This window comes from Chanodichthys erythropterus, chromosome 24, assembly GCF_024489055.1.
Source record: "Chanodichthys erythropterus isolate Z2021 chromosome 24, ASM2448905v1, whole genome shotgun sequence".
Classification (NCBI taxonomy): Eukaryota; Metazoa; Chordata; class Actinopteri; order Cypriniformes; family Xenocyprididae; genus Chanodichthys; species Chanodichthys erythropterus.
The window spans coordinates 9,315,537-9,329,859 of record NC_090244.1 but is presented as its reverse complement, the minus strand read 5'-3'; the positions used below and the strand labels follow the sequence as shown (position 1 = coordinate 9,329,859).

The 14,323-nt window shown below is 44.5% G+C and overlaps 1 protein-coding gene across 1 annotated transcript; it reads left to right on the top strand.

The window, feature by feature from the left end:
* The first annotated feature begins 1,766 nt into the window (after window positions 1–1,766).
* On the top strand, window positions 1,767–7,429 carry LOC137015515 (major histocompatibility complex class I-related gene protein-like). Its single transcript, XM_067380529.1, has 6 exons — window positions 1,767–1,847; window positions 5,610–5,858; window positions 6,193–6,471; window positions 6,694–6,972; window positions 7,048–7,197; window positions 7,308–7,429. Exons 1-6 carry the CDS (start codon window positions 1,841–1,843, stop codon window positions 7,355–7,357), a joined length of 1,014 nt encoding a protein of 337 aa, XP_067236630.1. The 5' UTR covers window positions 1,767–1,840; the 3' UTR covers window positions 7,358–7,429.
* The last annotated feature ends 6,894 nt before the right edge of the window (window positions 7,430–14,323 follow it).

The following is a 14,323-nucleotide window of genomic DNA, read 5'->3' as shown; positions in this document are numbered from 1 at the left end:
GCTTAACAACTGCAGTTTTCAGGGATTTTGGAAAAGTCCCCGAAAGAAGTGAGGCATTTACCACTTCTAGGAGATCTGCTTCCAAACAGTTTAACACGCTTTTGAAAAAAGATGTTGGAAGTGTGTCAAGGGCGCAGGTTGATGTTTTAAGGTGCTGTACTGTTTCTTCCAAAATTTTACCATCAATTGCTTCGAAAACAGACATAATAGCTACTTTCTGAGGTTGTGATCTGATCTGTTTTACCCCAGTGCAGCTCAAGGATGTGCTGATCGCTTTTCTGATATTATTAATTTTCTCAGAGAGGACAGAAGCAAACTCACAGCATTTGCTGTCTGAGAGCATTTCACTGGGAATCTGACTTGGGGGGTTTGTTAGTCTCTCTACAGTAGCAAAAAGAGTGCGGGCGTTGTTTAAGTTTTTGTTTATAATATTTGAGAAGAAGGTCTGTCTAGCTTTGCCTAGTTCCAGCATGAAGGATATCTTTATAGATGTTATAGTGGATTTCAAGTTTTGTCTTTCGCCACATGCGCTCAGCTTTTCTGCATTGTCTTTTTATATTTTGGACTGCTGTTGAGTTTCTCCACGGTGCTTTTTGTCTGCCGCTCTTCTTCCTGACTTTCACAGGAGCAATGTTATCAATAACATTCTGTACTTTTGAGTTAAAAGAATCAAGGAGAAAATCAACAGAGTCTGCAGATATGCCTGGTGTTAAAGATATAGCCTTCATAAACAGTGCACTAGTATTCTCATTTAAGCATCGCTTTTTGACCGAGATAAATGTAACTTCAACAGTCAGAGAGATCAATATATCAAAGAAAATACAGAAATGATCAGACAGTGCTACATCCTTAATAACAATCGATGAAATGTTTAGACCCTTACTGATAAGTAAATCTAGAGTGTGTCCATGATTGTGTGTGGGTCCATGTACATGCTGAGTCAGATCAAAAGTATTCAAAACTGTTAGGATTTCTTTTGCCATATTGGATTCTGCATTTTCTATGTGGATGTTAAAATCCCCAGTAATAGCAAAACAGTCAAACTCTGAGGAAATTTCTGATAACAGTTCTGTAAAGTCCTCCACAAAGGCTGGAGAGTATTTTGGAGGCCTGTAAATGACTATAAGTAGAATGTGAGGAGCATGTGAGCAGCTACACCTCCACCTCTCCTAACAGCTCTGCAGACACTCATAAAAGTAAAGTTAGGAGGGGCTGTTTCATTCAGGATTGTTGAACTGCAACTGTCTTCAAGCCATGTTTCATTTAGAAGCATAAAATCTAGGTTGTTTGTGGTTATTAAGTCATTGACTAGAAGTGATTTATTTTTAAGTGAACGGATGTTTAAAAGTGCTAACTTAACAGTCTTACTTTCTGTCTCTACAGTAATCTTAGTTTGACGTGTAGTAGGTAGCAGATTAAATGGGTTTGCCAAACGGTTTGAGAAGGCCTTAGGCTTTCTATCATGTAATAAAACAGAAATAGAGAAAGCTGCAGGCACACTGGGTTCCCGGTTGTTCTGTAAACATTTGATAAAGTCACTGTTATCATAGCGGGGACCTGACACACATCACTGAGAGCTGTTATCGGTTGTTTTTGGTTCACCTAGAACAGATGGAGGAGGGTGAGGCAGGTTGCCGAAGAGCTCTCACAGGAGGAGGGGGAGGCCGAGCTGGGCCCACAGGCTTTGGTGGTTTCGGGGCTCGCTTTTTTGTTGATATCTGGGGGCTCGCAGCAAAAGAATGGGAGAGTTTGGTTCCAGCATACACCATTTCCTCCATACACCAGTTCCTCCATTTTCTCTGAGAAACACAGAAGAGGGGATGCTGGAGAGAGGGATAACATGTCCGGTGAGACGAGCTGTTGCTCTGGTGTTACTGGAGGCTGTAATATCCCAGCAGTTAGAGCAGCCAGATAAATACTAACACTAAAACAGGCAAGAGTTGAAGCTGGTAATGCTGTTTGTGGAGATGTTTAATCAGATTTTGAGAGATTTAATGTCTTTTATCTGATTTCATCGAAGGCTGTGGCTGAAGTTGTAGTTCTTGTTGTTCCTCTGTCCTTCAGTGATTCTGCTCGTTATCACCTAATTATCTCATTAACTCCAGCATGTTTCTGTGTTACATTTAACAGCCTGTATTGTGCACACTGAGCAGTGTTCATTTCATCTGGGCTAACCCATGTGGGGCCTCCATGGAAACCGTGGACAAAAATGTCTGGGCCCCAGTTAGACAGCCCAGGTGACACCCATCTGAGCCCCACCATGTTGTACTGGCTGGGTTTGGGTCTCGCTCCGTTTGTGCCATCGATTTGTATGTTGATCAGTTTCGGCACTCAGTATGGTCTGTTTAGGGGCATTAGGTTCATGGGACTCACCGACTGTGTGCTGAGGATGTCCATGACGAAGATCTGTTGTGTGTTCGTCTGGTTTAGTCCCGCAAGTAACTTTGTTTCAAGAACTGCAATCCTTTGTAGAAGTCTGTGGCAGTTTGTGCAGCAGGTAGATTCTTCAACCAGAGGAGGCATATTATTTCTAATCCTTTTGGATGTAGGCAGCTGTGTTTTCCCTTCTCTGGAATGTAAGCTGATGGCTGCCATCAGTGGGAGGCTGGTTGGATAAAAATTCCCTTTTTTGTAGCAATTCTTCCAGTTAAAAAGTTTGTTGGTGCCAAGATTTGTCGTTTGAGCACTGTGCTGATTTGCTGTAGTTAAAATTAGGAGATAAAATATAAAAGCAATAGAGCAAAGCGTGGAGATGTAAGCAAGAGCGTCCGAACAGTAGTGAAGCAGGAAAAAATCATATATCACAGATTATATCACCTAAAAAGCAAAATTTAAACAATTGAATGGATTTTTAAATAGATTAATAGATGTAATTGACACAAAATGATTATTGTTGGTTATTTTTATTGTGAAGTAGTAACCATAGTATATATGAGACTGTATACAATAAAACTTTTAATCTTTATCATTTTTTATTTTAATTTAAAATATAAGCCTTGGAATCTTGGCAATGACTTTCACTTTCATTCATGAAAATGATAAAAGTATTGGGGCACAACTTAAAACTTTCACTTTCTCAGTTTGTGTAAATTCACTTGTGGTTCAGAGTTTTTTATTCCCCACATTCATTTCACACATTTAGTACAAATATGTGGTCTTATTTCATTAATACACTGACGGTATTACATTTTTTTTCTTTATTTGTTTTATTTTATTTTTTCTTTATTTATGTATACATTTTAACACCATTAACAGTATGCATATTTATGTATACATTTTAACACCATTAACAGTATGCATATTTATGTATACATTTTAACACCATTAACAGTATGCATATTTATGTATACATTTTAACACCATTAACAGTATGCATATTTATGTATACATTTTAACACCATTAACAGTATGCATATTTATGTATACATTTTAACACCATTAACAGTATGCATATTTATGTATACATTTTAACACCATTAACAGTATGCATATATATATATATATATATATATATATATATATATATATATATATATATATATATATATATATATATATATATATATATATATATATATATATCCTCCTGGGACCCAGGAATAGACTTCTGTCCTCTGTAGTGGACATTATATTTTAGTGATGTCCTCTGACATCATACATGTCACAGTTTTAAGTCTGGATGTCCTGTAAAGAGCACATTCAGGGCTTTGCAGAGATACCAAATCTTTAGAGGTTTCGCCATTACAACAACAACTTCTTGGTCTTTAATTATGACTGAAAATGAAAATTAGCACTCTTATGGAAATATGATAATATTTTGTGATTAAATTTAAAATGTATTTAAATCGGATTAATTTTCAAATTGTTTATTATAAATCAACATCTCAGGAAAATGTTATGGGGTTTCAAATCAAAATATGACTTTCTGTTATAAAACAGAACATTGATTTCATACATGTCCACTGTAGAGGACACCAGGACTTAAATCATGTTTATCAGGCATTTTAGGAGACACAACAAGTGAATAGGGAAAGAAATTATATGTCAATATTCCTATTAATTATTAGATATTATTATGAAAATGTTGCCAATTATTGCTCCCATTATTACACTTCTTTTTTCATTGCATGTTGCTCCAAGAATACATTAATATGCAAATTAGATACAGTGTATAGATACATTGTATTGAATGGGAAAACAGATGTATGGCCATTTTACCCTCATATTGCATAAAGTAAAATGGTATATCAATTAATTCCATTATATGTTTCATAACATAGTTGAGAATCATCTTTATACAAAGTTTGGTTAAAAACAATATTGAAGCCTAAAAATTGATTGGTGATTTTAAAAAAATCCCCATTGTTTTTGCCTATAAATGTCATTTCATGTCATTTTATTTTTTAAACAACTTAGTCCTGGTGTCCACTACAGAGGACATATCATAACATATGAATAAAATATCATTTTTTAAAAATGTTATTTTTTCATTTGTTTCTTATGCTCTAAACAATATAATGATGTGAAAATAATGCTAAATTCAAAAAAAAAAAATGTTGGGTCTCAGGAGGATATATATATATATATATATATATATATATATATATATATATATATATATATATATATATATATATAATATAGGTGGCGATATACACACAGGATGTAACGCGTTAAAAAAAGTAAAGAAGAAGAAGAGACGCAGCCACAAACTTGTTGGTACCTGTGCAGGTACATTTCTTAAAGATGAAGACTAAAAGCATGCAGTGCACATGGACAGAATTGTAGCCTATGTCCTCGTTTTTGTACTTGCACTTCCAGCTCTATCTGCATCAGATGGTAAGTTTTTTTGCGTTTTAAAATGTAATTACAATTTTAAAACCTAATGTTTTTCAACGAATAAATTCAAGATTAATGCAGATTATCGCGTATCATGTCCTCCCTGACCAGTGCGTTACTTTTTTTTTTTAGCCTTTTTTAATGCAGATTCACAAAGTTATTGAAAGCAGAAGTGAAATTTACTCTTTACCGAAGTCCGAAGCGTCTTGTGAGTGTACACTGTAACGCGCCTGCCGTTACTTTCAGCTAATAAAACAAAAATACTGCAATTTTCTGGTGTTATTTATTTATTTATTTTGGTTTAGGCATTCTACAGCTCTTTATCAAACTTCATCAAAGCCTCAGATTTTAATCTGTTTTTAATCAATGCACAAATCATAAAAAACAGATAAACTAAGATTATCTGTGCCCAAATTAAGATTGGGTGGGCAAGGCAGATGTTTGGGTGGGATCAGCTCACCCCTGTGCCCTGAGTTGGCCTGTTTTGCATGTTGTCAAATAATGTTTATTTTTAATAATTAAAAAAATGGCTGCCATTATTTTATATGAAAAAGTTAATAATTGTATTGTGACAAAATAGTTTACTTTGTCTAGTATACTTTTTTGATTAGTTCAGAAACTATTTTAAATGGTCGTGTGCCCCTCAAATGTTACAGTGTGCCCCACCTATTTCACTTTTTTTTTTTTTTTTTTAAATATTGTATACAGTCTCATATGGTTACTACTTATTCATAATAAAAATAATCAACAATAATCAATTTGTTTTTCAGATTCTCATTCTTTGTGGTTGCTTTCAACTTACATTCAGGGAGAAACACAATTTCCTAGATTTAGTAGCACAACATCTTTGGATGATATCACAGTTGGATATTATAATTCAGAGACATATTTTGCAAGAGGGAACACGACGAATGAAGAGGATGTGATGAATTCACACTACATAAAGGGTATAAGTGACTACATGTATAACTCCTTTTTGAGAAGATCAGATCTGTTAAGGCAAGACAGACAAAATGACAGTAAGTATGTGGCTCAATGACATTTATTAATCTATATAAAAATCCATAAAATGCAAATCATATTGTACATATTCAATTGCTTAAATACATCCTCATAATGAGCATATTTTTTGTTTGATTTTAAATTGATTTTGCTTTTTAGGTGAAAAAATTAGTAATATAAGAATTAAAAGAAAACCTTTTTAAAATAGTTTGGCATAATCTACTATTAAAAACTAAAAAAAAAAAAAAAAATCTACTTAAAATATTAGTATGCTTATAAATTTTGAAGAAAAAAAAAAGTCTGAAAAGTCATATGGTATAATCAACCTTATGATTTTGATTTCCCTCACAGATCTTGAAGTTTATCAGACACTGGTTGTCTGTGAGCTGCTAGACCTCGACAAGCCTGGACAGATGATTATCAGAGATGCTGCCAGAGGCTCCACCACAGATGAGCTGCATTACTTTAACAACACATTTACTTATAAAGTGATTTTAAATATTTCACAAGATAAGCTCAAACCGCACCTGGAAGAATTTAAGCAGGAAGTTGAAAATACCTTTTACCCAGTTTGTATAAATACTCTCAAGAATTACCTCAAAAAGAGAGAAGATCAAATTAATAGAAAAGGTACATACTCAAGAGCACCTCTTCATCCCCTAAATGTGTTTTATGAAAAGAATTCCAGATGTTTAGAGTAAATCTTCAGGATTTAAAATAAATTTATTTTATAAATTTAAAATATGTAGTAAATGTATTTTATAATTTATTTTTATAAATAAATAAATATTTTATAAATGTATAAATGTTCTCTGAATCACCTCTTGTTTTTTTGTTTTTTTCTTTCCACAGTAAAACCGCGAGTCAGACTGATTCAGAAAGCAAACTCAGATTCTGGAGGGTTTCGTGTGAGTTGTTTGGCGACAGGATTTTACCCCCGTCACATCAACCTGACCCTGTTCAGAGATGGACAGCCTGTATCTGATCATGAGATCACTGGAGGAGATCTGCTGCCCAATGGTGACGGGACGTACCAGATGAGGAAGAGTCTGGAGATCAGTGCAGACAAACACAGATACACCTGCTCTGCCACACACCTCAGTCTGGACAACAAACTGGACGTCACTTTGGGTAATGAGGAGTGAAAAAGTATATACTACAGAACTGTTTCTAATTTTTGTGACCTTTTTAACTTGTTTGTTTCAGAATTTGATCCTGGTGAACCATTTAAATCAGTGATTCTCCCAGTGCTGATAGTTTTGGCTCTGATGGTGCTTGGGGCTGGAGCCGTCATATATGAATACAGGAGGAGACGAGCAGGTGTGACAAGAACCAAAATGAATAGTGAATCATCTGGTGAGCCAAGTATAGATGTGATGCTTAAGATAAATGTAAAATATATTTTAGTTAATATTACATATTTCATTGGCATGAATAATTATGCTACATTTTTTCATGTTATACAGTGCCTTCATCAAACTGTGATTATTCTGCTGCTTCTGGTGAGTTGTCATGATCACCAGTTGCCCGTGCAATCCACCAGAGGGCACTCTACCAAGAACTTCTGTTTCTGTTTCCCTGCGTCCTGCCTTGGTATCTGTTTTTTGGACAGCTTGCTTGTATTTGGACTACCCTTCTAATAAACTACTGCATGTGGATCCTCAATCTTTGAGTCTCGGAGCAGTTTGTGACATGAGTATTCTGTTTTAAATGTTATTTTTTGTATATTTTTTTTGTATTATTGTCTTATGACCTAGTTTCTGTCTAAAGAGTGAAATCTTCAGTAATCTAAAGAGAACTGGTTGATGAAAATTAATTATTGCATTCATCTAAATCTAAAAAGTATATATAAAACACACACATATATTTTTTTTCATATCGTATATATTCATAAAATATTTTTTATTTTTCCTTCATAATCTGAAGAAAACAGGAACCAGCATCCTGAAGTTAATGTAATTTGAGGTTTTTAGCTTGAATGAAAGAAATGTGTTCAGACTGTCATTAAAGGGATAGTTCATCCAAAAATGAAAATTTGATGTTTATCTGCTTACCCCCAGGGCATCCAAAATGTGGAAAAACGTACTCGGTTACTAACGTAACCTCGGTTCCCTGAGATACGGAACGAGTACTGCGTATGGGGAAAGGTCTCCCTTTTTCCCCGCTGCTGAAGCCTTTTTCAATAACGCAGTGTAACTGCACCGTCATTGGTTCACTCATAGACAAGTTGTTGAACCAATGACGGCGCGGCATAGCTGCGCGGCCTATGGCGACAAAGCGCGCGAATATTCCCGCCGAAATGGGCGGGGTTAAGGGCTATATAAGCAGGCGTTTCGCCATAGGATTTCAGTGTCATTCGACTGAAGCGACGACCCTGAGCCAAGTATCGCAGTACTCGTTCCGTATCTCAGGGAACCGAGGTTACGTTAGTAACCGAGTACGTTCCCTTTCGATACTTCACTCGTACTGCGTATGGGGAACGAATTCAACCACGCCGTGCCACGGCTGGGAACGATATAGCTTGAAGCTTGGGCACCTGAGAGGGGGCCCAAGAGACAAGCGAGAGGGCAAGCCCTTACCGAACCCTTGCGTTACACTTAGAGGAAATTTATTTCCATGATAGCGTGAGGCGGAGCTCATCTGAGGCCGCTAATCACACTGAAAGGACTCGAGCCTGTAAGGTCGGGACATCGAGATGGTAAAACCTGACAAAGGTGGACGGCGAAGACCAGCCGGCCGCCACACAGATGTCTTGGATGGAAACTCCGTTGGACCAAGCCCATGAGGAGGCCATCCCTCTAGTGGAGTGGGCTCTGACTCCTATGGGGCATTTGGCTCCCAGTGAGGAGTAGCACAGCGTAATAGCGTCCACTATCCAACGAGAAATGCGCTGTTTTGAGACCGGAGATCCTTTGGTGCGGCCTCCAAAACAGACAAAGAGCTGATCTGACTGTCTGAAAGACTGCGATCGCTCTATGTAGGTCCTCAATGCCCTGACAGGGCAGAGTAACTCCAGCCCTTGCTCTTCCGTCGAAGGGGGCAGAGCAGAGAGCGAGATGACCTGAGCTCTAAACGGCGTTGAGAGCACCTTAGGGACGTAGCCATGCCTGGGTTTCAGAACGACCTTAGAGTCTCCAGGCCCGAATTCGAGGCATGCAGGGCTCACAGAGAGGGCCTGCAAATCGCCAACACGCTTAACCGAGGCCAGTGCTAACAGCAAGGCGGTTTTTAGCGTCAATGGCCTGAGGTCGACTGAGCCCATTGGTTCAAATGGGGCTCCTTTTAAGGCCCTGAGGACCAAAGACAGGTCCCAGGAGGGAACGGTGAGGGGGCGAGGGGGATTCAATTGCCTAGCGCCCCTCAGGAAACGGATGACAAGTCCGTTTCGTCCCACTGATTGGCCAGCAATAGGAGCATGGAACGCTGCAATGGCTGCTACGTAAACCTTGAGCGTGGAAGGGGTGCGCCCCATTTCCAAGCGTTCTTGGAGGAAAGACAGTATAGAAGATACGTCACTCTCCATTGGGTCTATGTTGCGTGACGAACACCAGTCAGCAAAGACCGACCATTTCTGGTCGTAGAGGCGTCTCGTGGACGGCGCTCTAGCCTGAGAAATGGTATTTAGGACGTCCCTGGGGAGGTTAGTAGGCTCCCATCGAGGGACCAGAGGTGCAGAGCCCAGAGCTCCGGCTGTGGGTGCCAGATTGCCCTGTTCGCCTGAGAGAGGAGGTCCCGTCTCAGGGGGATCGGCCACGGGGCTCTCAGAGAGAGCTTGAACAGCTCCGAGGACCAAATCTGGTTCCTCCAGAGCGGGGCCACTAGAAGGACTCTGTGTTGGTCTTCTCTGATGCGCCTGATGACCTGAGGGATCAGGGCGATCGGAGGAAAAGCGTAAAGGAGCGTGCTGGGCCATGAATGGGCCAGAGTGTCGACCTCCTTCGAGAAAAATGTTGGGCAATGAGAGTTGTCTTCTGAGGCGAAGAGGTCTATCTTTGCCTTCCCGAAGAGCTCCCAAATCCTGAGGACAACCTGGGGATGGAGCGTCCACTCGTCGGAGGGGACGTTGCTCCGTGACAGCATATCTGCACCCAGATTGTTCCTGCCAGGAACATGAGTCGCTCTGAGCGACTGAAGCCTCGGAAGAGCCCATTCCAGTAGACGTTTCGCCAGAGCGCATAAGCGGCTGGACGAGAGACCGCCCTGGTGGTTTAAATATGACACCACTGTCATACTGTCCGATTGGACTAGAACGTGACGCCCTGTCAAATGAGCCTGAAAGAACTGAAGGGCCTTCATCACTGCTAGCATCTCTAGACAGTTGATGTGCAGAAGGCTTTCCTCTTGGCTCCATGAGCCGAAGGCCGGTCTGCCGTCGCACACAGCGCCCCAACCTGAGTTGGAGGCGTCTGTTGCTAGCACCGTCCTTCGTGAGACCGCCTGTAAGGGCACTCCGCGCTTGAACCATACAGGGTTCGTCCAAGGTTTCAGGGCTAGAAGACAGGCCTGATTGACCTTGAGGCGAAGGCGGCCGTGCCGCCAAGCGCTGGGAGGAACCCGGAACTTCAACCAGTACTGAAGAGGCCGCATCCGAAGAAGGCCGAGCTGTAGTACCGGAGAGGCGGAAGCCATTAGCCCTAGCAGCCTCTGAAAAAACTTCAGAGGGAGGCAGGCTCTGTTCTTGACTGAGGCTGTGAGCTGCTGAATCGTCAGAGCGCGCTCTGGCGAGACTACTGCCGTCATATGGACTGAGTCGAAAACTGCTCCCAGAAACGATATTTGTTGAGTGGGGCACAGCAAGCTCTTGGTTGCGTTGACCCTGAGACCCAGGCATTGTAAATGGCTGAGGAGCACGGATCTGTGGTGTTCCAGCTCGACTCGCGAACGGGCTAGAATGAGCCAGTCGTCGAGATAATTCAGGACTCGGATTCCCGCCTGTCTGAGAGGGGAAAGTGCCGCGTCCATGCACTTGGTGAAAGTGCGAGGAGCCAGAGACAGCCCGAAGGGCAGGACCGTATATTGGTATGTCACTCCCTCGTATGCGAATCTCAAGAATCGTCTGTGACGAGGGGCTATCTGGATGTGAAAATACGCATCCTTCAGGTCCAGCGAGCAGAACCAGTCCTCGGGGCAGATGTGCGCGAGGATCTGTTTCAGTGTCAGCATTTTGAACTTCCGTCTCATGAGGGAATGATTCAAAAGTCTGAGATCCAGGATGGGTCTGAGACCACCATCTTTCTTGGGGACCAGAAAATAGCGGCTGTAGAAGCCTGACTCGCTTTCCGCGGGGGGAACTATTTCCACAGCTCCTTTTCTTAGCAACGTCATGACTTCGGCTCGGAGGACATGGGCGTCGTCCGGATTGACCAAAGTTTGAAGCACCCCGCCGAAGCGAGGGGGCCGGCGTGCAAACTGGAGCGAGTAACCCTGAGTTACGATCCCCATGACCCAATCTGACACATCGGGGATGGCCTGCCAAGCCTCGGCCCGAGTGGCAAGGGGTTGAATGATATCGTGTGACAGACCGCCGCTGAGGGGGTTGTACACCGAGAGTAGCGGAAGAGGAAATTTGCTCTCTTTTAGATGATATAAAAATTTGTTCGCCGTGAAAACGGCGTTTGGAGTGGGCGCAACAGTTGTGTGCCCAGTTGTCACTTGAAACATGTTTCCCACGCCCGGATTTAAACGAGGCGGAGGGGAAAGTGTTCGTGGGAGCTTTTGGGGTGGTCCAGTCGTGACGGGACGATTCCCCATCCTCTTCCTTCCTGGCAGATCAGGATGACTTCGGAGGCACCGGGTCCAGCACAATCTTGGGCCGGGGTCCCTGGCGTCTCGGGAAGGGATGGCGCTTGGCAGAGCGCGAGCGCTGGCGCTGCTCCTTAGGTGGCGCTGACTGCGGTGCTGCAGGTGGAGCGGGCTTGTGCTGCTGAGCCGACGCAGTCCTGGGGCGGCTGGAAGCAGAGCTGGAGCGCTTGGGCAGGAAATGTCTCATGGCCTGAGACGATTTCTGTGCCGCTGTGAAGCGTTCAGTGAAGCCATCCACTGCAGGGCCGAAGAGACCAGAGGGAGAGACCGGGGCGTCTAAGAAGGCCGTCTTGTCATTGTCCTTGATCTCCGTCAAGTTAAGCCACAGGTGGCGCTCCAACACTACCAGGCTGGCCATGGAACGGCCGATGGCCTGAGCCGTAGCCTTCGTGGCTCGCAGGGCAAGGTCAGTAGCGCTGCGAAGGTCCTTGAAAGCCGGCGCGTCAATCCCAGACTCGTCCAGAGAGCGGAGGAGTTTGGCCTGGAAGACTTGGAATATGGCCATGGAGTGTAGCGCAGAAGCGGCCTGTCCTGCCGAAGTGTAAGCTCGACCAGCTAAGGTGGAAGTAGTCCGGCAGGGCTTGGAAGGGAGTGACCTCTTAGCTTTCCATCCCACAGCCGCGGGAGGGCAGAGGTGAGCAGCCACTGCTTCGTCAAGGGGTGGCAGGTGCTCGTATCCCTTTTCCTCGGCGCCGTCGACGGCAGTGAGGGCGGAGCGGTGCGTGGTATGAAGGCGGGCGGAGTACGGAGCGCGCCACGACTTCGTCAGCTCCTCGTGGACCTCGGGAAAAAAGGGCGCTGCTCGCTGGCGAGGGGCTTGGCGGCGGCCAGGCAGGAACCACTCGTCAAGGCGACTGCGCGACGGCTCCTCAGGTGGGGCCCAGTCGAGGTCCAGCTCTTCTACGGCTCTGGATAGGATGCGGAGGAGCTCGGCATCCATGCCCTGGCCATGTTCAATGGGCTCCAAGGGAGGCGGGGGGGCGGGATCGTCCGATTCGCCAGCCCACACTTCTGCTTCGGAAGCCGCAAGAGACATGGAGTCGTCTTGCTCGTCGTCTGTTCCACCGAATGAGACAAGGTCACTCGCTTCCGCAGAGGGACGCTGCTCAGGCCGAGAGAACAGGACGGGAGAGGGTTCCCTCGGGGGAGAGGGCGAGGCACGCGGGAACTGGGCCGGCGTGAGCTCGCCTATCTCCTGGCGCTGGGTCGCTCTGCCCCGCTGTCTCTTCCTAGCCGGCTCGCGGTAGGAAGGAGACGGGAGGGCGCGAGCGGCGAGATCACCCTCTGTGAAGAAGGCGACCCGCGAGCGCAGGGAACTGAGACTCATGCACTCGCAGTGCGGGCATGAGTCCCCAGCGAGCGCGCCGTCTGCATGGGGCTTGCCCAGGCAAGCGACGCACTCGCTGTGACCATCACCGTCGTGCAGGGGGCCGTGCACGTGCCACACGAGTGGCGGGGCATCTGAGAAGACGCCGTTGCCGTGAAAACGGCACTTGGGTGGCTCTTTTAGAGCGGCGAGGGCCGCGGAAGCTCTAGAAGCGGTGAAAACCGCTGAAATACGCTCTTTTAGAGCGGCGTTAAGCCGCGGTGAAGCTCTCAAGACGGCGCGCCGGATGGCGGCAGGGGACACACAGGAAGCGGCCGGGAGCGGGAAGCGGGAGGCGGCGACTCGGCGACGGCGCTGACGCTGCAGTCGGAGAGGGCGCCGGCGCTGTCCTCAGTCCGGCGAGTCCAGGCGAGTCCGCTGCGGGAGCCTCTTCAGACGGCGGCGAGAGCAGTCAGGAAGGCGGCGAGCTTCTCGGCTTCAGGCGGAGATCAGCGAGGAGATGATGAGGTCGTCGCTGAAGGAGAAAACACTGAAATCCTATGGCGAAACGCCTGCTTATATAGCCCTTAACCCCGCCCATTTCGGCGGGAATATTCGCGCGCTTTGTCGCCATAGGCCGCGCAGCTATGCCGCGCCGTCATTGGTTCAACAACTTGTCTATGAGTGAACCAATGACGGTGCAGTTACACTGCGTTATTGAAAAAGGCTTCAGCAGCGGGGAAAAAGGGAGACCTTTCCCCATACGCAGTACGAGTGAAGTATCGAAAGGGAACTATAGGAACAGCTGATGGTTTAAGTCGTACGTGATCCTCTCCTGGGTATGTAAAATCATCAGGGGAAAAATTATCGCTGCAGACCCTCAACAACTTTAGTACGTTAATGGGTGTGTTGATATCCAGCCGAAGAGCAATCAACCGTAACTTCAGGCGAGCAGGTTCAGAAGTTGGGAATACGTGGAAAGTCACCAATGAGTTCGCGTGAGAGAACGTAATCTTTCAGCTTTAAGACGCCATTTTGATTAGGCGTCGTACCTAAAATGTTTGTGCTCTGTGTGAGTGACGTATACGCACAAGAGATCACTTCCGGCACCAGAACGCGTACACACCTCATCCATCGGATGCCGTGCACACGCTCAAGGCAGTTGGACATAGTGGTGTATTGGAGGTAAAAAATGATATAAATACTGTTCAGTTTCTCGCACAAACCGATCGTTTCGTATCTTAGGACATCAATGTGTCGTCATGAGCTGCAGGGTTTAATTGGGATTTGTCTGTGCATGTTTTTTTAATCTCAGATTTTGTTACCATTGACACGCGTTATACGACTGACCCACGTAGAAGGTGACATTCTCAG

What these genes read in the sequence shown, in the direction of transcription:
- LOC137015515 (XM_067380529.1), top strand. An exon ending in GCAAGACAGACAAAATGACA is followed by an intron (nt 5,859 to 6,192) that starts GTAAGTATGTGG and finishes TTTCCCTCACAG; the next exon opens with ATCTTGAAGTTTATCAGACA. An exon ending in AATGAATAGTGAATCATCTG is followed by an intron (nt 7,198 to 7,307) that starts GTGAGCCAAGTA and finishes CATGTTATACAG; the next exon opens with TGCCTTCATCAAACTGTGAT.